Here is a 25,226-nt window from a genome sequence, read left to right on the forward strand (position 1 = left end):
GTAGAGTCACAGAATTGTAGAGTTGGGAGGGGCCTCTTAAGGCCATGGAGTCCAACCCCCTGCTCAATGCAGGAATCCACTTTCAAGCATCCCTGACAGATGGGTTTGGAGTCGATGGCATTATAGGCCCCTTCTATGAATCGATGGCTGTCCAGCTGCCTCTTGAAGGCCTCTAGGGTGGGAGAAGAGCCCACAACCTCCCTAGGTCATTGGTTCCATTGTCGTGCTGCTCTAACAAACAGGAAGTTTTTCCTGATGTCCAGCTGGAATGTGGCTTCCTGTCACTTGAGCCCATTATTCCGTGTCCTGCACTCTGGGAGGATCGAGAGGAGATCCTGGCCCTCCTCTGTGGGACAGCCTTTCAAGTATTTGAAGAGTGCCCTCATGTCTCCCCTCCGCCTTCTCTCCTCTAAGCCAAACCTGCCCAGTTCTTTTAGTCTTTCACCATAGGGCTTTGTTTCATAGAGTATTAGAGTTGGAAGAGACCTATAAAGCCATCGAGTCCAACCCCCTGCTCAATGCAGGAATCCATCTTCAAGCATCCCTGACAGGTGGCTGTCCAGCTGCCTCTTGAAGGCCTCTAGTGTGGGAGAGCCCACAACCTCCCTAGGTAACTGGCTCCATTGTCGTACTGCTCTAACAGGAAGTTTTTCCTGACATCCAGCTGGAATCTGGCTTCCTGTCACATGAGCCTGTTATTCCCTGTCCTGCACTCTGGGATGATCGAGAAGAGGTCCTGGCCCTCCTCTGTGGGACAACCTTTCAAGGCCTTGAAAGGTCTCCCCTCAGTCTTCTCTTCTCCAGGCTCAACATGCCCAGTTCTTTCAGTCTCTCCTCATAGGAGAGCATTGTCTTTGTCTCCCTGAGCTTAGAATAGTCATGTATCCAATGATGATACTGATAAGAAATTACTCCCTGCTGTTTTCAGGCACCAACGGGGGTGAAATTACCGGACGCAGAAGCAACTTTGTCTGAATCAGCACAAAACCAGCCAAGTATGGAAGTGAAGGAGGAGGATGAAGCGTGCACCAACTTCCTTGGTAAGCATCTCTCATGCCTGAATTAGTTTGGTTGCAAGAAAGGGCCTAATTGGGCCACACTGTTCATTTGTTGGTTGGTTGCTTGGTAACCAATGTATGTTCCCAGGGTAGTTTAGTGCATGAAACAATTGAAACACAAGTACAATAAAAGTTGAATAAATAAAGAAGGTAAAAGCTACAAAACACGTCCAGTTTTGGGCATCACACTTCAAGAAGGACGCAGACAAGCTGGAGCGTGTTCAGAGGAGGGCAACCAGGATGATCAGGGGTCTGGAAACAAAGCCCTATGCAGAGAGACTGAAAGAACTGGGCCTGTTCCCTCCAACGCTGGATAATATTGAGTTTGGCTTCAATTGGCTTCAATTGGCCAAAACTCCTTGGAGTTTTCCGTTGCGTTGCGTTGACTTTTCCCACTGGCTACGGAGTTCCCTGGCAAGAGCGGCGAAAGGAGCGGGTGCCACTCTAGGAGAGATGCTGGGATTTTTTTTTCGCAGCAATGGCTGATGGGATACCATTGGGAGGACCGGGGGAGGAGAGAGGGCGGAGGAACTGCCAATCAAATATCACAATGGATTTTACTCAACTCCACGGTAGTCCACGGACACACGACAGTGGAGTTAGAACATGTGTGGGGAGCACGCCCTACAAACTCAACCATTGAGTGGTGTTCTCTCACTGCGTTTACTAACCTGTTGTCCGAACTGCGCCTGCGTTTACTCCCTTTATACCCTTGTTACTAGGTCTCTCTGTGTCTTTCTCTGTTCCAGGACACAATGAATGGGGAAGAGAGAAAGAGGCTAAACAGCACAAAATGTCACAGGAAAGAAACGTTCTGGAAGAGCCAAATGAAGACCCTGGAAATCAAAGCAGAGCAGAAAGGCAGGGGGGAAAGGAAATGGAGGCATGGAAAGGTGAAGACATGGCTGATTGGAGTGGCAGCCACCCTGACGCCACAGGGCAGCAAAAAAAACCTGAAGAGGGGCAGCATCCATGCAACATATGTGGGAAAAACTTCAGCCAAAGGTCAAATCTGACCAGGCATCAGAGAATCCACACTAGCAAAGAGCCTTATAAATGTTCAGACTGTGGGAGAATCTTCAAGCAGAGCACGTGCCTCGTTTCGCATCGGAGAATCCACACGGGCGAGAAACCCTACAAATGCTCGGACTGCGGGAAGAGCTTCGGACAGAGCGCCAGCCTCCTCAGTCACATGAGAACGCACACGGGGGAGAAGCCGTACAAATGCGCCGATTGCGCAGAAAGCTTTTGCGACAAATCCAGCCTCGTCGCACATCAGAGGGTCCACATGAGGGAGAAGCTGTACCAGTGTTCAAAATGCGGGAAGAGTTTCAACCGCCACGCAAACCTTCTCACACACCAGAGAATCCACACCGGGGAGAAACCCTATAAGTGCAGCCACTGCGGGGAAAGCTTCAGCCGGAGCACATACCGGATTATCCACGAGAGGATTCACACGGGGGAAAGCCCCTACAAGTGCCCGCACTGCGGGAAGAGTTTCCGTTGCAGCTCACACCTTAACAGGCACAAGAGGACCCACACGCAAGAGAGGCCGTACGAATGCCTGCACTGCGCAAAGAGCTTCATCCAGATCGCACACCTGGTCACCCACGAGAGAACCCACACGGGGGAAAAGCCGTACAAATGCTCAGACTGTGGGAAAAGCTTCAACCAGAGCCCGAACCTCAGCAGACATCGAGAAATCCACACCCGAAAGAAGCGCTCAGAGAACAAAGCTTCTTAAGAGAGTGGCAGTGACCCACCCTAAATGAATTAATAAATTAATTAATTAGCCACTCACGTGGGGAGAAGGGGTGCCGGAAGCCTGTTGCCCTACAGATGTTGGTGGACTTGGACTGCCAACGTCCCCGACTGTTGGGTTGGGGGCTGATGGGACTTCGAGTCCAATGACATCTGGAAGACCAGCGGTCTCCCATCCTCGGTTGAAATTGTACTGTAGGACAACTTGATGCGTAGCCTGTTCTTTGCTGGCGTACCTCATCGCAGAGAGGATATAGCAAGTGAGGCCAGGTCTCTCTTTCTTATTGGGCCAAGTGATGCTCCAACTGGAATGCTCCGCCATTTGCACGATGATTTGTTCCTAACAAATAAATTTATCTGATTGAGTTACGCAGGCCTCTTCTGCCGCTTGTTTGCTTTTATTAATCAGGAAGACACAAGGCCTCCAGTGCTCCCTCCAGAATCCGAGGCAGGAAGCCTGTGTGCACCAGTTGCTGGGGAACATGGGTGGGAGGGTGCTGTTGCTTGTGGGTTCCCTGGCCGACAGCTGGTGGGCCACTGTGTGAACAGAGTCCTGGACTAGATGGACCTTTCGTCTGATCCAGCAGGGCTCTTCTGACGTTGTTAAGACCGCAGCCTGGTGAACACACAATCATGGTCTTCAAAACCTATCCTGGGAGAGAGAGAAGGCCTGAGGCACATTCCCTTTAGTTGGGGTGACCACATGGAAAGGAGGGCCGGGCTCCTGTATCTTTAACAGTTGTATAGAAAAGGGGATTTCAGCAGGCGTCATTTGTATGCATGCAGCAACTGGTTTAATGCTCTGGATGGCTTTAAAAGGGGGTTGGATAAATTCCTGGAGGAGAAGGCTATCAAGGGCTACTAGCGCCGATGGTTGTGTGCTATCTCCAGTATTTGAAGCAATAAGCCTGTGTGCACCAGTTGCTGGGGAACATGGGTGGGAGGGTGCTGTTGCACCATGTCCTGCTTGTTCATCCCTGGCCGATGGCTGGTTGGCCACTGTGCGAACAGAATGCTGGACTAGATGGACCCTTGGTCTGATCCAGCAGGGCGCTTATGTTCTTATCCCAACCGTGAAAGCTGCAGGAGCCCTGTCCTCCTTTCCATATGGTCACCCTAGCTTTTGTGGAGTCTGTTGCTGCCGCCACCACCTCCCACCAATAATTTGGCCAATTATTTTCAGTCATGGTGTGGGGCAGGGGTAGGATTATTATGATCCCTCCAACGCTGGATAATACTGAGTTTGGCTTCAATTGGCCTTTTTTAGTCTAATGCACCACTTAAAACTAATCTCTGGTTTTGTCATGCTTCTCTGCAATTCTGCTCTTCGCCACCTCAGGGACGTGTGTGTTTCGCCCAAGGCGAACGTCAAGTGTTGCAGCTGGGTTTTGTATTTTCAGAAGTGGACATCAGCCGATGCTCCCACTTCCCAGAATGCATTGTTAGCTGTAATCTGATACCGGCCACATCTACGACCACTGGCTTAATTCATTCAGACGGGAATTTTCCGTTTTGAGACTGGGTTTATCTAAACTGCAGATCTCACGGCCAGAACACCTAGTGAATTTGTGGGACTTTCTTTCCCTGGAGAAGAGAAGATGGAGGGGAGACATGAGAGCACTCTTCAAATACTTGAAAGGTTGTCACACAGAGGAGGGCCAGGATCTCTTCTCAATTCTCCCAGAGTGCAGGACACGGAATAACGGGCTCAAGTTAAAGGAAGCCAGATTCCAGCTGAACATCAGGAAAAACTTCCTGACTGTTAGAGCAGTGCGACAATGGAATCCGTGACTTAGAGGTCTTCAAGAGGCAGCTGGACAACCATCTGTCAGGGATGCTTTAGGGTGGATTCCTGCATTGAGCAGGGGGTTGGACTCGATGGCCTTGTAGGCCCCTTCCAACTCTGCTATTCTATGATTCTATGATCCCTATCCGCTGCTTTTTTGGCCACTGAAAAATTCTGTGGAACGTGAAAGTTTGCACAGCTTTGTGGAACTTTCGTTGATCTAGTAAAGGTATTGTCCACCTGTCTACTCCTTGGCCCTCTTCAGACAACCCCTTAAACCACGGTGGTGAAGGCTTTTTTGATAAAGCTATAACCACCGTGGTTTAAGGTGGCTTCTGAACAAGGCCTTTGAGTCCCCCCCAGCCTATTAACTAGGATATTCTGCAATCGATACCTAAACCAGCATCAATGGTGCATGGGATAAAAAACGCATTCACTTTAGTGATGACTGTGGTGATGAAGACATGAGAGCGAGGAAGGAAAAAGATGCCGCCTGCATTGTCATACCCACAACGATCACGATTTATTGGTTCTACAATGTCAGGAGAAGTGCTTTAGCGACACACTGTCAAATAAATAGGCACTAGTACTAGAAGTGGACATCTAATTCACAGAGAGACAAAACATAAATGAGCTAGCCCTCCTGGAGAGGAGAACGGAGGGCGTGTACTAGTAGCTCTTCGCTCCAAGTGGGGAAGAGAAAAGAACTGAGGAAGTAAAAACAACATTTAGGACGCAATCCTAGGCAAAAAAATGCTCAAAACGAACGCACTAGGTGCTACATTAGACCAAAAAGACATTTTTATACGTTTATAGCTCGAGCACTTGTTTCACCTCTAACAGTGTTCAGAGGAGGGCAACGAGGAGGATCAGGGGTCTGGAAACAAAGCCCTATGAGGAGAGACTGAAACAGCTAAGCCTGTTTAGCTTTGAGAAGAGAAGACCGAGGGGAGACATGATAGCACTCTTCAAATACTTGAAAGGTTGTCAAACAGAGGAGGGCCAGGATCTCCTCTTGATCCTCCCAGAGTGCAGGACATGGAATAACGGGCTCAAGTTACAGGAAGCCAGATTCCGGCTGGACATCAGGAAAAACTTCCTGACTGTTAGAGCAGTACGACAATGGAACCAGTTCCCTAGGGAGGTTGTGGGCTCTTCTCCCACACTAGAGGCCTTCAAGAGGCAGCTGGACAACCACCTGCCAGGGATGCTTTAGGGTGGTTTCCTGCACTGGGCACGGGGTTGGACTTGATGGCCTTATAGGCCCCTTCCAGCTCTACTATACTATGATTCTATGAGTTTATAAAGGGAGTGAATATTGCCAATGCCTGTACACCATTTTTAACAATAACATCATTGTCATAACAACCATGTCAGTCATAATCACCTAACATATGTAACAAATGAATTGCAATTGACGGCACACATCAAAACATAAGAGAAATTAGTATCTGGAATTGGGACCACAATACCTGACGGAACGCCTCTCCCGACATGAACCGACCCGTACACTGCGCTTAACATCTAAGGTCCTTCTCTGAGTGCCTACTCGGAGGATGGGAACCAGGCCTTCTCAGTGGTGCCCCCCCCCCCGCAATTATGGAACGATCTCCCCGACGAGGCTCGCCTGACGCCGACATTGTTATCTTTTCGGCGCCGGGTCAAGACTTTTCTCCCAGGCATTTAACAGCATACGCTGAATTTTTTTAACTGACCCCAGAATAGTAGTTTTAACTGGCTATTGTCTGTTTTCATGGTTTTTAAATTTTGTATACTTGTTTTTACTGTTCAACGTTTTAATCTTTGTAAACCGCCCAGAGAGCTTCAGCTATAGGGCGGTATATAAATGTAATAAATAATAATAATAATAATAATAATAATAATAATAATAATAATAATAATAATAGAATCATAGAATAGCAGAGTTGGAAGGGGCCTACAAGGCCATCGAGTCCAACCCCCTGCTCAATGCAGGAATCCACCCGAAAGCATCCCTGACAGATGGTTGTCCAGCTGCCTCTTGAAGGCCTCTAGTGTGGGAGAGCCCACAACCTCCCTAGGTAACTGAATCCATTGTCATACTGCTCTAACAGTCAGGAAGTTTTTCCTGATGTCCAACTGGAATCTGGCTTCCTTTAACTTGAGCCCGTTATTCCGTGTCCTGCACTCTGGGAGGATCAAGAAGAGATCCTGGCCCTCCTCTGTGGGACAACCTTCCAAGTATTTGAAGAGTGCTCTCATGTCTCCCCTCAATCTTCTCTTCTCCAGGCTAAACATGCCCAATTCTTTCAGTCTCTCTTCATAGGGCTTTGTTTCCAGACCCCTGATCATCCTGGTTGCCCTCCTCTGAACACGCTCCAGCTTGTCTGCGTCCTTCTTGAATTGTGGAGCCCAGAACTGGACGCAATACTCTAGATGAGGCCTAACCAGTAAGTAGTTCTCTATTTATAAATACCGTATCAAAATATCTTATTGGTCTAGTGCAGTCCTGCTCTGTCCTGTGCACCTTGTAAGACGCCATCGATTGTAAGACGCACACTAATTTCAGTACCACCAACAGAAAAAAAAACCCCTAAGTCACGCCTGCGATTCTAAGACGCACCCCATTTTTAGAGATGTTTATATGGGGAAAAAAGTGCGTCTTAGAATCGAAGAAATACGGTAGTTCGGTTGTTTTGAGCTGTTATTGGGGACGTCGTCTTTTTTTCTCTTACGCAGACAGAAAAAAAGGCCTACAACTCCCAGCCTGGCTGGCTGGGATATGCTGGGAGTCATAGGGCTTCCCCCCCCCCCCCCCCCCGTCTAAACCTGCATAGGACTGCGCCCTTAGGAACCCTTTTCCACATCGAGAATCCCATTTTCTGACGTTACGTATCCTAACATCGACGCATGCACATGCATTACAGATCCGGAGTCCCGTACACAGAGAGGGGGAGGAGATCTGAGCGCCACCAGAGTCTTTTCAGCAGCAGTCCCTGCTAACAGGAAGAGCTACGGCAGAAGGCGGGACGAGCGACAGGTTTGGACATGCGGCCTGTAGGCTCGCCGCCATCTCTTCTAGGAATTTCTCGGGTATTTCGGGGACGGCGTTGTGTCGAAGCGCCGCCACGGTGTCTTCAATGCGCTCCAGCTTCTTGTTCATTGCGTCCAGGTAGTTCATGATCTCTTTCTTGAAGCCTTCCAGGCCTCCGCCTGTTACGTGAAGGAAAAGGGCAAAAAGGAGCATTAATACAGTGCGTGTGCAGAATGACAAAAGTATACAGCGCAATATGGCTGCAAGAAAGGCAAATGCTATTGTGGGCTGCATTAATAGAAGTATAGCTTCCAAATCACGTGAGGTACTGGTTCCTCTCTATTCAGCCCTGGTTAGGCCTCATCTAGAGCAGTGGTTCCCAAACCTTTTCAGGTAACCGCCCCCTTGGTTCCACAAACTCATGCCCAGTGCCCCCTGCGTGCGGCCCCTTTAAATGGGAAGCACCCGCCGCAGGCTTGCCGAGGGAGGGAGGGAAAAGAGAGTGAACACCTTTGTTTTGCAGCCGGCATGGTGGGGCACACCAAGCAGGGTATGTCTCTTCATTAGCGTTTTGGTGCTTTTGAAACATTTCAATTCACCATTAAAAGGACTCTTCTTAAACGGTATTAATACATGTGTGGATTCTTCCCCTATATGGCTTGGGACCAAACTGCTTTCATAAAAATGTCCCTCGGTCTTAAGACCTATTGGAGAGGCGCTTCTTGGAAAAGACCACTTCAAGCGCCCCCCCTGCTGCCCCTTTGCCTCTTAGCACCCCCCTGCCACCCCATTGCCTCTTAACGCCCCCCTATGCAATCCCACCGCCCCCAAGGGGGCAATACCTCCCACTTTGGGAACCACTGATCTAGAGTATTGCGTCCAGTTCTGGGCTCCACAATTCAAGAAGGACGCAGACAAGCTGGAGCGTGTTCAGAGGAGGGCAACCAGGATGATCAGGGGTGTGGAAACAAAGCCCTATGAAGAGAGACTGAAAGAACTGGGCATGTTTAGCCTGGAGAAGAGAAGATTGAGGGGAGACATGATAGCACTCTTCAAATACTTAAAAGGTTGTCACACAGAGGAGGGCCAGGATCTCTTCTCGATCCTCCCAGAGTGCAGGACACGGAATAACGGGCTCAAGTTAAAAGAAGCCAGATTCCAGCTGGACATCAGAAAAAACTTCCTGACTGTTAGAGCAGTACGACAATGGAATCAGTTACCTAGGGAGGTTGTGGGCTCTCCCACACTAGAGGCCTTCAAGAGGCAGCTGGACAACCATCTGTCAGGGATGCTTTAGGGTGGATTCCTGCATTGAGCAGGGGGTTGGACTCGATGGCCTTGTAGGCCCCTTCCAACTCTGCTATTCTATGATTCTATGAAAGAACGTCAGAGACTGAATACTTGGCATTGTGTAGTGTACTATACAGTACTACACTATACACACACACACATATTCAGTTGGCCGATAAACATCATAGAATCATAGAATAGTAGAGTTGGAAGGGCCATCAAGTCCAACCCCCTGCTCAATGCAGGAATCCACCTTAACTTTGGCTCTCCAGATGTTGTTGGACTACAACTCTCATCCTCCCTGACCATTGGCTATGCTGGCTGGAGATGATGGGAGTTATAGTGGGGATTTAAGGTTGGAAACGACTGAGTGATGCGACCCTCTCTGGGGAGAGAAAGCCACAGCTGGGGCTACCACCACAAAGGCCCTGTTTCTGGTTAAGCCAAGGTGGTTAAGCCAGAAAGCCAGGCTGTGTTCAGAAGACACCTTAAACCATGGCTTTAACCATAGTGGTTAAGCCAGAAAACCAGGCCGTGTTCAGAAGACACCTTAAACCATGGCTTTAACCACGGTGGTTAAGCCAGAAAGCCAGGCCGTGTTCAGAAGACACCTTAAACCACGGCTTTAACCATGGTGAATAAGGCTTTTTGCTTTATTCACCACGGTTAAAGCCATGGTTTAAGGTGTCTTCTGAACACAGTCAGGCTTTCTGGCTTAACCATGGTGGTTAAAACCATGGTTTAAGGTGTCTTCTGAACACAGTCAGGCTTTCTGGCTTAACCATGGTGGTTAAAACCATGGTTTAAGGTGTCTTCTGAACACAGTCAGGCTTTCTGGCTTAACCATGGTGGTTAAAACCATGGTTTAAGGTGTCTTCTGAACACAGTCAGGCTTTCTGGCTTAACCATGGTGGTTAAAACCATGGTTTAAGGTGTCTTCTGAACGGGGGCGATTTCAGCAGCTGGAAATTTTTTGACTTAAAAAAAAGTATCTGTAGCAGTACAGAATGCCAGAAGGCTAAAATTTCACTTCTTTGAAAACAAGCTAAATTTGTCCCATTTGGCACTCCCTAAGCGCTACAAATGCCATTTTTTAATTAAAAAAAAAAGAATTTGGCAACATGGGCGACACGTTTCCCATAAGCTCTGTCCCCCCACCCTGGCTTAGACTCGGAAAAATAAAAGCGCCTGAGAAATTTACTCACATGAACGGCAACTCTGAGGCGATGAAGCAGAAGACGCTGAAGCTCCAGCAACACCAGCAGGGTCATCGTTGTCAGATGCAGACAGGGCAGCAGGTGGAACGGCGGTGTCGTCGTCGTTGTCGTCGACATCGGCACTTGCGAAATTAACTTTCTGGGGTGACGAGGTTTGTTTTGTCGTCAGGACAGGTTCCGGATGGCCGGGAGTGAATTCGCAAGGTATCTCGTGGACGGGTTGCAACTGTGAGGCAGGCCACTCCGCTTCGGTCGGTGGATGAGGGAGAGGCGTAGCGCAGAAGGGCCGGCAGGGGTTGCTGGGCGGGAGGCCATGCTGCTGCTCCGGCTGGGATTGCGGTTCTTCTCCCTCCTCTCGTTCCGGAGGTTCTGCTTTGACCTCCTCGTCTTTCTCCTCACGGACGTCTTCTTTCTCCAGCTTCTCCTCACGGACGTCTTCTTTCTCCAGCTTCTCCTCACGGACCTCTTCTTCCTCCTCCTTCTCCTCCTCTCCCTCCGCTGGGCCGATCCTCCTAATGTCAACTGAGACATGAAATCTAAACTTAGACCCGGAGTCCCCAATCCACGGGTACTGATGTGTCTGTGGACATCTTCCTCAATTCCTGCCACTTTCCCTGACCCTCCGGATTTTTAAAGTTCTTGGGCAAGTTACTTTTTGTTCAGCCTCGCCAATTTGCCTTCTGGGAAACGGGTGTTTTGTGACAGGACAAGCCCACCCTGGCAGCCATTTTGTGAATGGGCAAAGCCGTCCTTCCCCAGGGCACCCATTTTTATAATGGGAAGTCCCCATGGCAGCAAGTTTGTAAGAGTGCTCATAACACTGCCTTCCAAATTCTGAAGCTCGGAAGATGGCAACAAGGGAGAGGGCCTTCTTAGTGGTGGCCCCCCAATTATGGAACAATCTCCCCGACGAGGCTCGCCTGGTGCCAACATTGTTATCTTTCCAGCACCAGGTCAAGACTTTTCTCCCAGGCATTTAACAACATCTGCTGAGTTTTTTTCTTAACTGACCCCAGAATAGTTGTTTTAAATGGATATTGTCTGTTTTTATGCTTTTTATGATTTTAAATGTTGTATATTTGTTTTCAATGTTCACTGTTTTTAATAGTTGTAAACTGCTCAGAGAGCTTCAGCTATGGGGTGGTATATAAATATAATAATAATAATAATAATAATAATAATAATAATAATAATAATAATAATAATAATATACCCGTCGGCCCAAAAGCCCTGGGGACACCTGTCTTAGATGTACTTTTTGCTTCCATAAAGGTGAACATCAGGGAGCGCTCCAGAAATAATAAAAACAATAATAATATAATAATAACAGCCATGAACCTCAAAAGCAGCAATGAATCATAGAATAGTAGAGTTGGAAGGGGCCTCTAAGGCCATCAAGTCCAACCCCCTGCTCAATGCAGGAATCCACCTTAAAGCATCCCTGACAGATGGTTGTCCAGCTGCCTCTTGAAGGCCTCTTGTTTTTCAAAATAATAACACCACGTATAAGAAACACTGACAGCAGAACATGTTAGTCACAGCTCAGAATTGGACTTGTGACTTTAAGTCAGTCTTCATTCTTCCTCACCCCATAATTCTATTAGCTACCGAGCCACGTTCAAAGTTCTGTTGTTAACATACAAAGCCCTAAACAATTCTGGACCAGAATAACTAGCAGATCGCCTTCCCCTATATATGCCCAGCCGTTTATTAGAATCCTTAGAGGAGGCCTTGCCGGCCATTCTACCACCAACAGAACGTCACCATGAGACATCTAATAGCAGGGCCTTCTCCGTAGTAGCACCCACCTTCTGGTAGTCCTTCCTGCCTGCGGTTCAGGAGGCAGAAAAGATGAGTTTTAAACGCCTCCTGAAAACGTACTCATCCATGGAAGCTTCCCCTGGCTTATAACTGATCACATGCTGCTGCCACGTTTTATTGTTCCCAATTTTCTTTTAAAATTCTTAAAATGGATTCCGTTTATCTATCCTGCTTGGGCCTGTAATTGTTTGGGAGCCAGTGTGGTGTAGTGGCTAAGGTGTTGGACTAGAAGTTGGGAGATCTGGGTTCTAGTCCCCACTCAGCCACGGAAGCTCACTGGGTGACTTTGAGCCAGTCACAGGCTCTCAGCCAAGCCTACCTCACAGGGTTGTTGTTGTGAGGATAAAATGGAGAGGAGGATGTACACTGCCTTGGGTTCCTTGGAGGAAAAAAGTCAGGATATAAATGCAATAATAATAATAATTATTATTATTATTCAAGAGTGAATTTTAAACAGTTTGGCTGCAAACCACGTTGACATCTCATTCTATTAGGCATCATACAAGTATGATAAATAAATAAATAAATAAATAAATAAAAGCAGTGTTGAGGCCAGAAACAGTGGGGCAGGCTGAGATTGAATCCTTGGTGGACCTACGGATCTTTCTGTTGGGGACAGCCCCCCCTTTAGATCGCCATGGGTAAGTGTGAGGCGCACAGCAGCTCGTGTTCCTCTTCTTCCCACCCCACAATCCCATGCTTCAGGTTCTACATCCCATAGAGCAAGGGTGTTGGACCTTCTTCCGACCAAGGCCTGAATCCCTTTTCGGAGTAGGTCTCGGGGCCCGCATTCCTGTGGTGGGCAGGGCCACAGGGGCCCTTCGCCGTGAGCCCCTGCCAAAGGAAGTGAGGCAGGTGGCTACTAGGAGCAGGGCTTTCTCCGCTGTGGCACCCCGGCTGTGGAACGAGCTCCCCAGGGAGGTCCACCTGGCGCCTACACTGTACTGCTTTCGTCGCCAGCTGAAGACCTTTTTATTCTCTCAGTGTTTTAACACTCAATTTTAACTTAAATTTAATTTGTACTGTTCTAATTCTGTATTTCAATCTTATATCAATTTCTGCTGTGCGGTTTTATCCTGGTTGTGCTTTTTATATTGTATTTTGTAGTTGTGTTTTTAGACTGTTGGTTGTTTTATTAGGGTTTTAATTTTTGTGAGCCGCCCAGAGAGCTTCGGCTACTGCGCGGTATAAAAATGTAATACGGCAAATAAATAAATAAATAAATAAATAAAAGGGCAGAGCCAAAATGCCAGCATTTTTTCCGTTTCAAGCGCATACTGCTAGTAACTAAGCCTTCGAAGAGGCATCTCAACCTTTTGGAATGATTGGTGGTTGGGCAGAAATGGGGAGGCGCCGTCTCGGGAACATCGGGAGGGCAGATTGGGGCCCCGGATGGGCGGGATTCTGGCTGCGGGCCGGAGGTTCAGCACCTTTGCCTTTAGAGCAAAACAGAAACAAAAGAAAGGTTTGTCCAAACCAAACGGAAAAAAAAGGAGAAATACTCTTGAGCATTGCAGCTCATGGAAATCATTGCACTATGATGGGTACAGCAGAAATAAAATGACGTTTGCAGGGAATGACGTGAAGTTAGCGTTTGCCACTAAGTAGGGTGACCCTATGGAAAAGGAGGACAGAGCTCCTGTATTTTAAACAGTTGAATAGAAAAAGGGAGTTTCAGCAGGTGTCGTTTGTATGCATGCAGCACCTGGTGAAATTCCCTCTTCATCACAACAGTGAAAGCTGCAGGAGACCTGCCCTCTTGGCCAGTTGCAAAAGAGGGCAGGTCTCCTGCAGCTTTAACTGTTGGAATGAAGAGGGAATTCCACCAGGCGCTGCATGAATGCAAATGACACCTGCTGAAATTCCGTTTTCTATATAACAGCTGAAGATACAGGAGCCTGGTCCTCCTTTTCCATACGGTCACCCTACTGCTGGCGCAATGGTAACCCAGCAGTTTCCAAAGCTGGGGACAGCGTCAAGGGTAGGCACAGCCTTGACAGGCAGGCCCAACTTTTGATTGCTTCCGGCGCCTGCTGAAAACATTTCAGGAAGCTTTCCTTGAGTGACGGGGATCAGTTTTTACCAGAACTCAAGTTCTATCTTTTAAAAATAGTGGTGTTTTTTTTAAATATGGCAGTTTTATTTTATTTTTTATCCTATCTGTTGTTCACCACTCTGAAAACTTTTGGATGTGGAGCGGTATATAAATATTGTAAATAAATAAAGAAGAATTTATTATTTATTTATTTAATTACATTTATATCCCGCCCCACAGCCGAAGCTCTCTGGGCGGTTTACAACGATTAAAAATAGTAAACATTAAAAGTATACAAAAATTTAAAAAACATAAAAACAGGATAAAAACAACAGTATCCATTTAAAAACAGCAATTCTGGGGTCCATGAAAAACAAACTTAACGTTGTTAAATGCTGTTAAAATGCCTGGGAGAAGAGAAAAGTCTTGACCTGGCGCCGAAAAGACAACAGTGTTGGCGCCAGGCGAGCCTCATCGGGAAGATCATTCCACAGTTGGTGGGCCACCACCGAGAAGGCCCTCTCCCTTGTTGCCATCCTCCGAGCTTCCCTCGGAGTAGGCACTTGGAGGAGGACCTTAGATGCTCAGAGCAGTGTACGGGTAGGTTCATGTCGGGAGAGGCGTTCCATCAGGTATTGCGGTCCCAAGCCATGTAGGGACCGCAATAATGAAATAGAATAGTTTCTGTTGCCTTCATGGTGGGAGCCAGGAGTTCAATGGAACCAGTGGAGGTGCAGCAGCTGTATTGGACACTTCCTGAAATAAACAAACTAAGAGAAGAACAGCAACAGAATAATATTGTAAGAGAAAATGGGCCCCATTCAGAAGACACTTTAAACCATGGCTTTTAACACAGTGGTTAAGCCAGAAAGCTGGGCCGTGTTCAGAAGACACCTTGAACCACCTTAAGACACCTTTTGCCTTACTCGCTGTGGTTAAAGCCATGGTTTAAGGTGTCTTCTGAACGGGGCCGATGTTATCCAAGTCAACCTTTCAGGAGGCTATTCTTAAAAAAAGAAGAGGACCACACTTAGAATACTGTGTCCAATCATGGTCACCACACCTAAAAAAAGGTATTGTAGAGTAGGGAAAAGTGCAGAAAAGAGCAACTAAAATGATGAAGGGGCTGGAGCATCTCCCCTATGAGGGAAGGTTACAACAGCTGGGATTGTTTAGCTTGGGAAAAGGGAGACCAAGGGGAGACATGATAGAAGTGTACAAAATGATGCCTGGTGTGGAGAATGTGGACAGGGAGACCTTTTCCTCCCTCTCTCAAAATACTAGAACCGAAAGGCGTCTTCCCATGAAGCTGATGGGGGGGGGAGATCCAGGACAAATAAAAGGAAGGACTTCTTCACACAGCGCAGAGTAAAACTATGGAACTCACTACCACAAGATGTGGTGTTGGCTACTAATCTGGATGGCTTTAAAAGGGGGGTTGGATAAATTCCTGGAGGGAAAGGCTATCAAGGGCTACTAGCCCTGATGGTTGTGTGCCATCTCCAGTATTCGAGGTAATAAGCCTGTGTGCACCAGTTGCTGGGGAACATGGGCGGGAGGGTGCTGTTGCAGCATGTCCTGCTTGTTCATCCCTGGTTGACCACTGGTTGGCCCCTGGGAGATGCTCCAGCCCCTTCATCATTTTAGTTGCCCTTTTCTGCACTTTTTCCAGCTCTATAATATCCCAGGGCTTCTAGTCCTGGTTGGTATAGGCTACCTCCAAGATTAGAGGCAGCATGCCTATGTATATGTGAGCTGCTGGGGAGTGTGGGAAGGACTTCTTCACACAATGCAGAATTAAAAGATGGAACTCACCACCACAAGATGTCGTGATGGCCACCAATTTAGATGGCTTTCAAAGGGGGTTGGATAAATTTCTGGAGGAGAAGGCGATCAAGGGCTGATGGCTATGTGCTACCTCCAGTATCCAAGGCAGTAAGCCAGTGTGTACCAGTTGCTGGGGAACATGGGTGGGAGGGTGTTGTTGCATCATGTCCTGCTTTGTTGGTCCCTGGTTGACCACTGGTTGGCGCCCGTGTGAACAGAGTGCTAGACTAGATGGACCCTCGGTCTGATCCAGCAGCGCCCTTCTTAGGTTCTTAAGAAAAAAATTACTTACCCGGCCATTTCCGTTCCCCAAATGTCGGCTTGCCGGCCAGAAGCCAGATCGATCGCACTTGGCTGTAGTATTGCGGGGCATCTTTAATGGTGAGCTGTCCCAGGGCGGCCTTTATTCCCAGGCTGAAAAACTGGGCCTTCACACGCTTCCACTTCGCGATGATCTGCGCCATGGACCTTTTGTGGCCCTGCGAACACAAGTGCTCTTGCACTGCTTTCCAGTATTTTCTATTCGCCGCTGAAGTGCTGCCCATCAAAACCTTCACTCCCGGGTTACGAGCAATGGCGGAAAGCATCATTTTGGTTTCCTCTGTCGTCCACCGGAGGTGACTGCGTGGGGACATGACATTGGAAAGGAAGGAAGGACGAGGAGGGGAAAACGCACACAAGGTCTGTTCAGACGACATGCTAAGCCAGCCTTCCTCAACCTGGGGCGCTCCAGATGTGTTGGACTACACATCTGAGTAGATGTGGCTGGGGCATTCTGGGAGTTGTAGTCCAACACATCTGGAGCGCCCCAGGTTGAGGAAGGCTGTGCTAAGCCGTGATTCATCCGCTAACCCTTTGGCAGCAAATGGTTAGATTGGCCCCGTTCAAAGACACCTTAAACCACAGCTTTAACCACAGTGAATAAAGCGAAAAGCCTTATTCACCATGGTTAAAGCCACGGTTTAAGGTGTCTTCTGAATGTGTTTTAACCGTGGTTATGTAGCCACCGTGGTTAGGAATGGTTCACATGACATGCTAAGCCATGTTTGGCTCAAAATGCTTAACCGCTGTGGCTTAGCGTTTCGTCTGAACAGGGTCACATGCACTGGGCCCGTTCAGAACCATGGTGGTTAAGCCAGAAAGCCAGGCTGTGTACAGAAGACACTTTAAACTACAGCTTTAACTACGGTGAATAAGGCTTTTTGCTTTATTCACCATGTTTAAAGCTGTGGTTTAAGGTGTCTTCTGAACACAGCCCAACTTTCTGGCTTAACCACCGTGGTTAAAGCCATGGTTTAAGGTGCCTTCTGAAGTGGGCCAATGACTCTGTTCAGACAACTCGCTAAGCCACTGTGGTTAAACATTTTGAGCTAAACAATGGCCCAGTTCAGAAGACACCTTAAATCACAGCTTTTGCCACGGTGGTTAAGCCAGAAAGCCAGACCATGTTCAGAAGACACCTTAAACCATGGTTTTAACCATGGTGAATAAAGCTTTTTGCCTTAGTCACCATGGTTAAAGCCATGGCTTAAGGTGTCTTCTGAAGGGGGCTATTATGGTTTAGTGTGTTGTGAACCATGACTAAGTGTGTAGTGCGAACCATTCCAAATCATGGGGGCTACATCACCATGATTTAAACACCCTCGTTAACCATTTGGTGTACGTACAGAGTTACTAAAACGAGAGCACAAAGCAAACACATTGTGGCCCCGTTCAGAAGATACCTTAAACCATGGCTTTAACCACGGTGGTTATGCCAGAAAGCCAAGCCATGTTCAGAAGACACCTTAAACCACCACTTTAACCATGATGAATAAAGCAAAAAGCCTTATTCACCATTGTTAAAGCCATCTTTAAGGTATCTTCTGAACACGGCCTGGCTTTCTGGCCTAACCACCAAGGTTAAAGCCGTGGTTTAAGAGCCTCATGGGGCGCAGAGTGGTAAGTGGCAGTTACTGCAGCCGAAACTCTCCCCACGGCCTGAGTTCGATCCCAGCGGAAGCTGGTTCTCAGGCAGCCGGCTCAGGTCGACTCAGCCTTCCATCCTTCCGAGGTCAGTAAAATGAGTGCCCAGCTAGCTGGGGGAAAGGTAACCGCGACTGGGGAAGGCAATGGCAAACCACCCCACTACAAAGTCGGCCAAGAAAACGTCAGCGAAAGCAGGCGTCCCTCTAGGGAGTCAGCAATGACTCAAGTGCTTGCACGAGAGGTTCCTTTCCTTTTAATGTGTCTTCTGAACACGGCCTGGCTTTCTGGCCTAACCACCATAGTTAAAGCCATGGTTTAAGGTGTCTTCTGAACGGGGCCTAAGTGTACATATGGGTTACGTGTGCATAGTTTGGCATATGTATCATGCATATTTATTTACGTACAATTATCATGCGACACACACACACACACACTCATACACACAAACAAAATCCGCTCCGTGGTATGACCCCACACACATCGAGTCGCCGTCAGTTAGGGGAAAACGGAACAGAACCTTCCGGGGCCGAAATCCATGGAGCGTTTCTGCTTGAAGCCAAACAGTCGGAGATCCCTACCTCTCCCCCGCATGGATGCACTGGTGGATCAGGAGCATGGACTTCTGAGCAAATCGCTTCCCACAGTCTAAGCACATGCTCTTCTTCCTAGGGTCACTCGCCGGAAGGACGGGCAGATACCGGAGGAGTTTCACATCACGACTGGAGAAGGAACCTCATAAAGCAGGTGAGAACGGCGACGACAACGTCACAGATCGTTTTTTCGGGGCAGTTTTTGTTTGTTTTCAAACTAAGTTTTAAAACGCGGTGATCTTTTCGGGGCCAGGCAAAGTCCTCTTATTTCCTCGCAGGCGTTTTAGAGACATAGTTCTAGCTTGTTATGGATGTTTTATAGATTCCTGTGCTGTTTAATTTTTTCCCCTTATATTCTATTTAATTCTTTTAAATATTTGCATTACATTTTTTTTTAAAAAAAAATTAACTGTATTTTAAAATGTCAGTTTCATTTTTAATAGGTTGCAATCCACTCAGAGAACATTTAGTTACTGAGTGGATTAGAAGTGTATTATAAATAAATAAATAAATAAATAAATAAATACCCATCTGATTGATTAAAGGGGGGGTGATTAATTTCTCACTTTTAACAATAATTTTAATACAAATCCTTCTAAAATTGCAGATGGAGAGTGCTGTCTTCAAAGAGGCATCGCCCTCAACTCATACGGCTAGAGTGACCATATGGAAAGGAGGACAGGGCTCCTGTATCTTTAACAGTTGTACTGAAAAGGGAATTTTAGCAGGTGTCATTTGTATATATGGGGAACCTGGTAAAATTCCCTCTTCATCACAGCAGTTAAAGCTGCAGGAGGCCTGCCTTCTTTTCTATCTGGTCACACTAAGCAGGGCTCCTGCAGCTTTAACTGTTGCGATGAAGAGGGAATTCTACCAGGTGCTGCCTGCATACAAATAACACCTGCTGAAATTCCCTTTTCTGTGCAACTGTTAAAGATACAGGAGCCCTGTCCTCCTTTCCACATGGTCACCCTATATATCCTGCCTTTCCTCTAAGGAGCCCAAGGTGGCTTACATGGTCCTCCTCTTCATTTTCTCCTCACAACAACCCTGTGAGGTAGGTTGGGCTGAGAGTCAGTGACTGGCCTGAAGTCACCCAGTGAGCTTCATGGTTGAGCAGAGACTAGAACTCAGGTCTCCCCAGTCCCAGTCCAGCACTCTAAACCCAGGGGTCTCCAACCTTTTTGGACCCATGAGCACATTTGAGAATCTGTTCTGCGTGCCACCACAAGATCCCTAATCAGTAGATGGCTGCTTTGGTGTCTTCCTGGTCACGTCTATCGATCTTACACTGCGTCTTATTCAGCAAAACCTTTTGTTTCGTGTCTACTGGACGCTGCAAATTCCCTTTAATAAGGAACTGTCTTAATTCAGCTAATCGCTGGCTGTGCAATGCAGCTAATGCTTCTTTTAAACATATGTTTTGGCAATGTCCAGTAGTTGCTTCTTTTTGAGAGGAGGTTATTATATGGATAAAGTTTGTACTGGAGCAGTCTTTAAGATTTGCTGATGTATACACTCTTTTAAATGATTTACCTGCTTCATGGAAATCAACAAACGGTCAGCGTAAATGGATTCTCCGCGCCCTTTTGACAGCTAAAAGACAGATATTACAACATTGGAAGGATAAACGCTCCCCTCCTCTAACACAACGGACTGAGGACCTTACGGCGCTGCCAATATTTGAACAGATGGCATACAGGCGCCACCTTCAAATGGATATTTATTTGGACATTTGGTCCATTTTGTGGAAGCCTGAGTATAATTCCCAGAAAACTGTGTGCATTTCATAAAAGTCCATCTATCTATATCTATATCTATATCTTAAAAATAATTTATATATAAAAAAAATTGTGTGCCCATGTGCCACGGGAGGTGCCACGGGAGGTGCCACGGGAGGTGCAGGCACTGCACTGGGAATGCCTGCTCTAACCACTACACCACACTGCCTCTCCAAGCCATTCGATCTCTTCAAGCCATTAGATCTTTCGGATGAAATGTTCGAGGCAGAAGAGATCATGTTAGTGTTTAACACACACAAGTTCACAGCTAGAGATGGAATTCCAGATAAGTCGTGGGGCTGTGCAAGCTTTGGGCCTCGGATTTGAAGTTCAAATCACAGAGGCCATTTTATGACGGATCTGCCATTGCCTCTCACAGCCCTGGGCCCCCCCCCTGCAGCCTACAACTCCCAGCATGCAGTGCTTGGGAGGGCTGGACTTACCGCTCCCCCCCCCCCCCCGGGAGCAGAGGCTATACATGTCCTCGCTGCTGCCATTGGCCGCACCTTGGTGCAATCGCAGCCTTCCCTGCGCGATCACTGGCGTCCTTTCGCGCGGATCACATGGGGAAGGCGACAATCAGCGTGAGAGGACACCGGCGAGCAACAAGGCCATGTACAGCAACTGCTCCTGGGCCCTGGTAAATCCAGCCCTCACAGGAACTGCATGCTGGGAGTTGTAGGCTGTATGGGGGGTCCTAGGGCTGTGAGAGGAAATGGCGGATCCACCAGAAAACGGCCTCCGTGATTCAAACTTCAAATCCAAGGCTCAAAGCTTGCACAGTAGAAACGGAATGGGTGTGTTAGTGTGAGAGACCCCAACGCCCTTTACCTGAGCCAGCCAGCTCTGTTTCAGCCAAGACCTGGGAATCTGGACCCCATGGAACGCTGCCTTGTTCCAGACAGGAGATAAAGCCAGGCTTGGAAACCGGAGATTCTACTTGGGGGAGGAAAAAAGAGAGAGAGACAAGCAGGGTTGGCAAGAGGAACTTGGCTGGACAGCCCCACAATTCCTAATGCACACTCATGCATTGACAAGGCCTGAGGGGGAAATGAAAAGCTCCATGCCTAGAACCGAAATTACATCAGGGAAGGTGGCAGGCAAGTCTCCCTTGGGGAGGGTGTTGCACAGCTGGGGTGCTAACACCAAGAAGGCCCTTTCCATGACAATGCCCCCACCCCCCCAAAAAAACCTCAGACCTCTTATGTATCTGGTCTCTCTGGGCAGGGCTCCTGCAGCTTTCACTATTGTGATGAAGAGCGAATTTCACCAGGTGCCGCATGCCTACAAATGACACCTGCTGAAATTCCCTTTTCTATGCAACTGTTAAAGACACAGGAGCCCTGTCCTCCTTTTCCGTACGGTCACTCGTGCTTAGTTAATGGCAGGAAGAGCTTGAAGCGAAAACATGCTGGGGTTTTTTTTGGCCCTGACCCCTTTTTTAACATTGTTTTAACAACGTATACTATGTTTTTAATCAGTATTTATTTATTTTATTTATTACATTTTCATACCACCCAATAGCCAAAGTTCTCTGGGCAGTTCACAAACATCTCATCATCACAAACATCTCATCACAAATACTCATCCTCATCCTCATCCTCAAAAAAACATTTTAAATATTCAAAGTTGAACCATGTGCAAATTAACTTGAAATATAAGTTAGGGTTGGCTTTAAAGACCACAGAAAACTCTGAAATTGTTAGAACACAATTCACCAAGTTAATATATTATTTATGTATTTTATACTTACTGTTCTTCCCCGCCTCGATCCAAACAGAGAGGCGGGTAAGAAATAAATTTGTTATTTTGCGTTTGCTGCACCCCTTTTTCTTTCTGCCCCTGGAATGCACACATCCACACACCGAGGACTTCTCAGAAATTGAATTCGGTCCTCAGATTGAAATAAGCTCCTTACCCCTCCAATCAATAATAAAATATAGAAACACTTTCTATTGGCCCCCAGACTGTGGAATGATCTCCCTGATGAGGCTCGCCTGGCACCAACGCTGCTATCTTTCCGGCGCCAGGTTAAGACTTTCCTCTTTGCCCAGGCATATGGCGGCACATCCTAATTACCCACATGTTTAGTTTTTAATCGGTTTGTAATGCTTTATGTGTGTATGTTCTGTGTTTTAGAGTTTTAAATTCTGTATACTTGTTTTTACCTCAATTTTAGAATTTCTGTAAACCGCCCAGAGAGCCCTGGCTATGGGAGCGGTATATAAGTGTAATAAATAAATAAATAAATAAATAATATTGGATAAAAGAAATGTGTCCAAGAGGGTGGGAAAATTCCCCGGGTGCTTCAGAGTACCCCGGGATACTCCCAGATGGAGGAAAAGGGCGCCTTACCCAACAACGAAGCCACGTTCCCATAATTCTCCAGCATGACCTCCCTGTACAGGGCTCTTTGGTCCGGATCCAGCAAAGCCGCCTGCCCCTCTGTGAAATGTACGGCCACATCTTCGAAGGTCACCGGCCCCTGCAAGGACAAGGGGCCCTTTAGCAGATTTCCGGGGCCCTCGCCCTGCCGGGCCCACCAGCCGGAGCCCTTTGCGACGGGCCTCCCAAACCCATCCCCTGCACCTTTCTAGGGATGCCTTACCTCCAGAGCTGCTCTTGCTGCAATCCTTTTCCTTCGCCTGGTAGTGAGGGACCATCCAGACCTAGCAGATGACGCCACTCTGCTCTCTGTATTGGTGAAAAGAAGGACAAAGCGAGGAGGCGTGTTTTCAGAAGTACACGCACCTCCCTTCAACATCATAGTCTGGGCTGATCCAGGCGTACTCCTCCACCTTTGGTCCTTCTGCCCCCTCCCATTATTATTATTATTATTATTATTATTTATTTATATAGCACCATCAATGTACATGGTGCTGTACAGAGTAAAACAGTAAATAGCAAGACTCTGCCGCATAGGCTTACAATCTAATAAAATCATAGTAAAACATATAGGGTGACCATATGGAAAGGAGGACAGGGCTCCTGTATCTTTAACAGTTGCATAGAAAAGACAATTTCAGCAGGTGTCCTTTGTAGGCATGCAGCACCTGGTGAAATTCCCTCTTCATCACAACAGTTAAAGCTGCAGGAGCTATACTAGAGTGGCCAGATTTAAAAGAGGGCAGGGCACCTGCAGTTTTAATGTTGTGATGAAGAGGAAATTCCACCAGATTCCCCATATATACCAATGTCACCTGCTTAAATTCCCCTTTCAGTACAACTGTTAAAGACACAGGAGCCCTGTCCTCCTTTTCATATATTCACCCTACTGTTAGCCATTCTGGCTAATAATAGACTTTCTCCCCCATAAATCAGTCTGTTTGTGTGTAGCTGCAACCGCCAATGTGCATGGCCCTTGATTTTTGTGAACCGCCCAGAGAGCTCCGGCTATTGGGCGGTATAGAAATGTAATAAATAAATAAATAAATAAAGAGTGCAAGAGAAATAGATCCCTGCCCAAAGGAGCTTACAATCTAAAGTTCCATCCAAGGGAGACCTCAGAAGAAGGTGGGGGCTAGGTAAACAGTCCATTTCAGTTCCATCCCTGAATCAGCTTTCCCCAATCTGGTTCCCAGCAGATATTTGGGATAACAACTCCCATCACCCCTGACCATTGGCCATGCTGCCGTGGGCTGATGTGGCTTGTAGTCCCTCTTCATCACAACAGTTAAAGCAGCAGGTACCCTGCCTAGCGTGACCAGATATAAAAGAGGGCAGGGCTCCGACAGCTTTAACTGTTGTGATGAAGAGGGGATTTCACCAGGTGCTGCATGCATAACAATGACGCCTGCTGAAATTCCCTTTTCTGTGCAACTGTTAAAAGATACAGGAGCCCTGTCCTCCTTTTCATAGGGTCACCCTAAACAGGAGGGAGAACGGGAGCAAATGAAGCCAGTGTGGTGTCATGGCTAAAGCACCTCCCAGCTGTTTCGGATGGCAACTCCCAGCATTCCTGACCATTGGCCATGCTGTCTGGGGCTGATGGGAGCTGGAGTCCAAAATATCTGAACTAGGGTGACCCTATGAAAAGGAGGACGGGGCTCCTGTATCTTTAACAATTGTATTAAAAAGGGAATTTCAGCAGGTGTCATTTGTATATATGGAGAACCTGGTGGAATCCCCTCTTCATCCCAACAGTTAAAGGTGAAGGAGCTATACTAGAGTGACCAGATTTAAAAGAGGGCAGGGCACCTGCAGCTTTAACTGCTGTGATGAAGAGGGAATTTCACCAGGTTCTCCATATATACAAATGACACCTGCTGAAATTCCCTTTTTAATACAACTGTTAAAGACACAGGAGCCCTGTCCTCCTTTTCATAGGGTCAGCCTATCTGAACAGCACCAGGCTGCGGAAGGCGGGGTGAAATAAAAGCATGCGGCTATGGCAGGGAGGCGCCGGGTTCAAATCCCCCACGCAGCCATAAAGCTGCGCCAGTCACCGCCTTTCAGCCTATCCTACCTCGCAGGGTTGTTGTGCCCAGGCATGGCCCCTCCGCCCGGAGCTCCCTGGAGCGCAGAGGCAGGCTATGCACAGGGCCGGCTGCAGAGATGTGCAGCCCGCGTCCTTTGCACCGAGCCATTCCCCCTCCTGGCAGCGCCTTCGCCGCCTCTGCAGACTCACCCATTCCGTTCATCTCCCCAAAGCCGGAGCCTCCCCAGGCTGCAAAACCCCACCGGAAGGAGCCCTTCCTTGGCCCCTCTAGGAGAGGAGGGCTCGGTCGCTTTAACCCCTTTAGTGCCGCGTTATTCTCTTGCAGGCTACAAAGTAAACCATGCAGCACCTTAAATAGGCAATACTTATCATAGAATCATAGAATAGCAGAGTTGGAAGGGGCCTACAAGGCCATCGAGTCCAACCCCCTGCTCAATGCAGGAATCCACCCTAAAGCATCCCTGACAGAGGGTTGTCCAGCTTATTTTGCGCTTATTTGAAAGCGCAAAAAAAGAAAACATGGGCATATTTTAAACAGCTTGGATTTTTATTTTTTGTTTTACTACTGCTTATAAGAGCCTCGTGCGGCGCAGAGCGGTAAAGCAGCAGTTTCTGCAGCTGAAACTCTCCCTATGGCCTGA

The 25,226-nt window shown here is 47.6% G+C and overlaps 3 protein-coding genes across 3 annotated transcripts in view; 1 reads left to right on the forward strand and 2 right to left on the reverse strand.

The window, feature by feature from the left end:
- The window catches only part of LOC134396148 (zinc finger protein 135-like), a 54,957-nt gene extending 51,816 nt beyond the window's left edge, over window positions 1-3,141 (forward strand). The window contains exon 10 of the mRNA XM_063122538.1: window positions 2,079-3,141. Coding sequence (XP_062978608.1) covers window positions 2,079-2,802 — 724 coding nt within the window. The 3' untranslated portion in view covers window positions 2,803-3,141. The remainder of the gene's footprint in view (window positions 1-2,078) is intronic.
- Window positions 3,142-7,405: 4,264 nt separating this feature from the next.
- LOC134396240 (neurofilament medium polypeptide-like) lies at window positions 7,406-18,731 on the reverse strand. The gene is made up of 4 exons (XM_063122660.1): window positions 18,355-18,731; window positions 16,101-16,429; window positions 10,114-10,647; window positions 7,406-7,797 (listed from the first exon to the last, which is right to left on the reverse strand). Exons 1-4 carry the CDS (start codon window positions 18,429-18,431, stop codon window positions 7,568-7,570), a joined length of 1,170 nt encoding a protein of 389 aa, XP_062978730.1. The 5' UTR covers window positions 18,432-18,731; the 3' UTR covers window positions 7,406-7,567.
- Window positions 18,732-19,285: 554 nt separating this feature from the next.
- LOC134396257 (zinc finger protein 621-like) lies at window positions 19,286-24,833 on the reverse strand. Its single transcript, XM_063122679.1, has 5 exons — window positions 24,775-24,833; window positions 22,756-22,841; window positions 22,503-22,632; window positions 20,979-21,086; window positions 19,286-19,962 (listed from the first exon to the last, which is right to left on the reverse strand). The coding sequence occupies exons 1-5, from the start codon at window positions 24,785-24,787 to the stop codon at window positions 19,928-19,930; spliced, it is 372 nt and encodes a 123-aa protein (XP_062978749.1). The 5' UTR covers window positions 24,788-24,833; the 3' UTR covers window positions 19,286-19,927.
- Window positions 24,834-25,226: the final 393 nt, after the last annotated feature.

Source organism: Elgaria multicarinata, chromosome 3 (assembly GCF_023053635.1).
Source record: "Elgaria multicarinata webbii isolate HBS135686 ecotype San Diego chromosome 3, rElgMul1.1.pri, whole genome shotgun sequence".
In the NCBI taxonomy this organism is placed as follows: domain Eukaryota; kingdom Metazoa; phylum Chordata; class Lepidosauria; order Squamata; family Anguidae; genus Elgaria; species Elgaria multicarinata.

Excerpts from the sequence above, each read along its gene's own strand:
- LOC134396240 (XM_063122660.1), bottom strand. The coding sequence starts at position 18,431 with ATGTGCTTAGACTGTGGGAAGCGATTTGCTCAGAAGTCCATGCTCCTG. Across the intron at positions 16,430-18,354 it reads TGCATCCATGCGGGGGAGAG|TCACCTCCGGTGGACGACAG; the intron begins GTAGGGATCTCC and ends GTCCCCACGCAG. Across the intron at positions 10,648-16,100 it reads TGGGGAACGGAAATGGCCGG|TTGACATTAGGAGGATCGGC; the intron begins GTAAGTAATTTT and ends TTCATGTCTCAG.
- LOC134396257 (XM_063122679.1), bottom strand. Across the intron at positions 22,633-22,755 it reads CAGCAAGAGCAGCTCTGGAG|GGGCCGGTGACCTTCGAAGA; the intron begins GTAAGGCATCCC and ends TTGTCCTTGCAG. Across the intron at positions 21,087-22,502 it reads GAACGTGGCTTCGTTGTTGG|TAGAATCTCCGGTTTCCAAG; the intron begins GTAAGGCGCCCT and ends TCCTCCCCCAAG.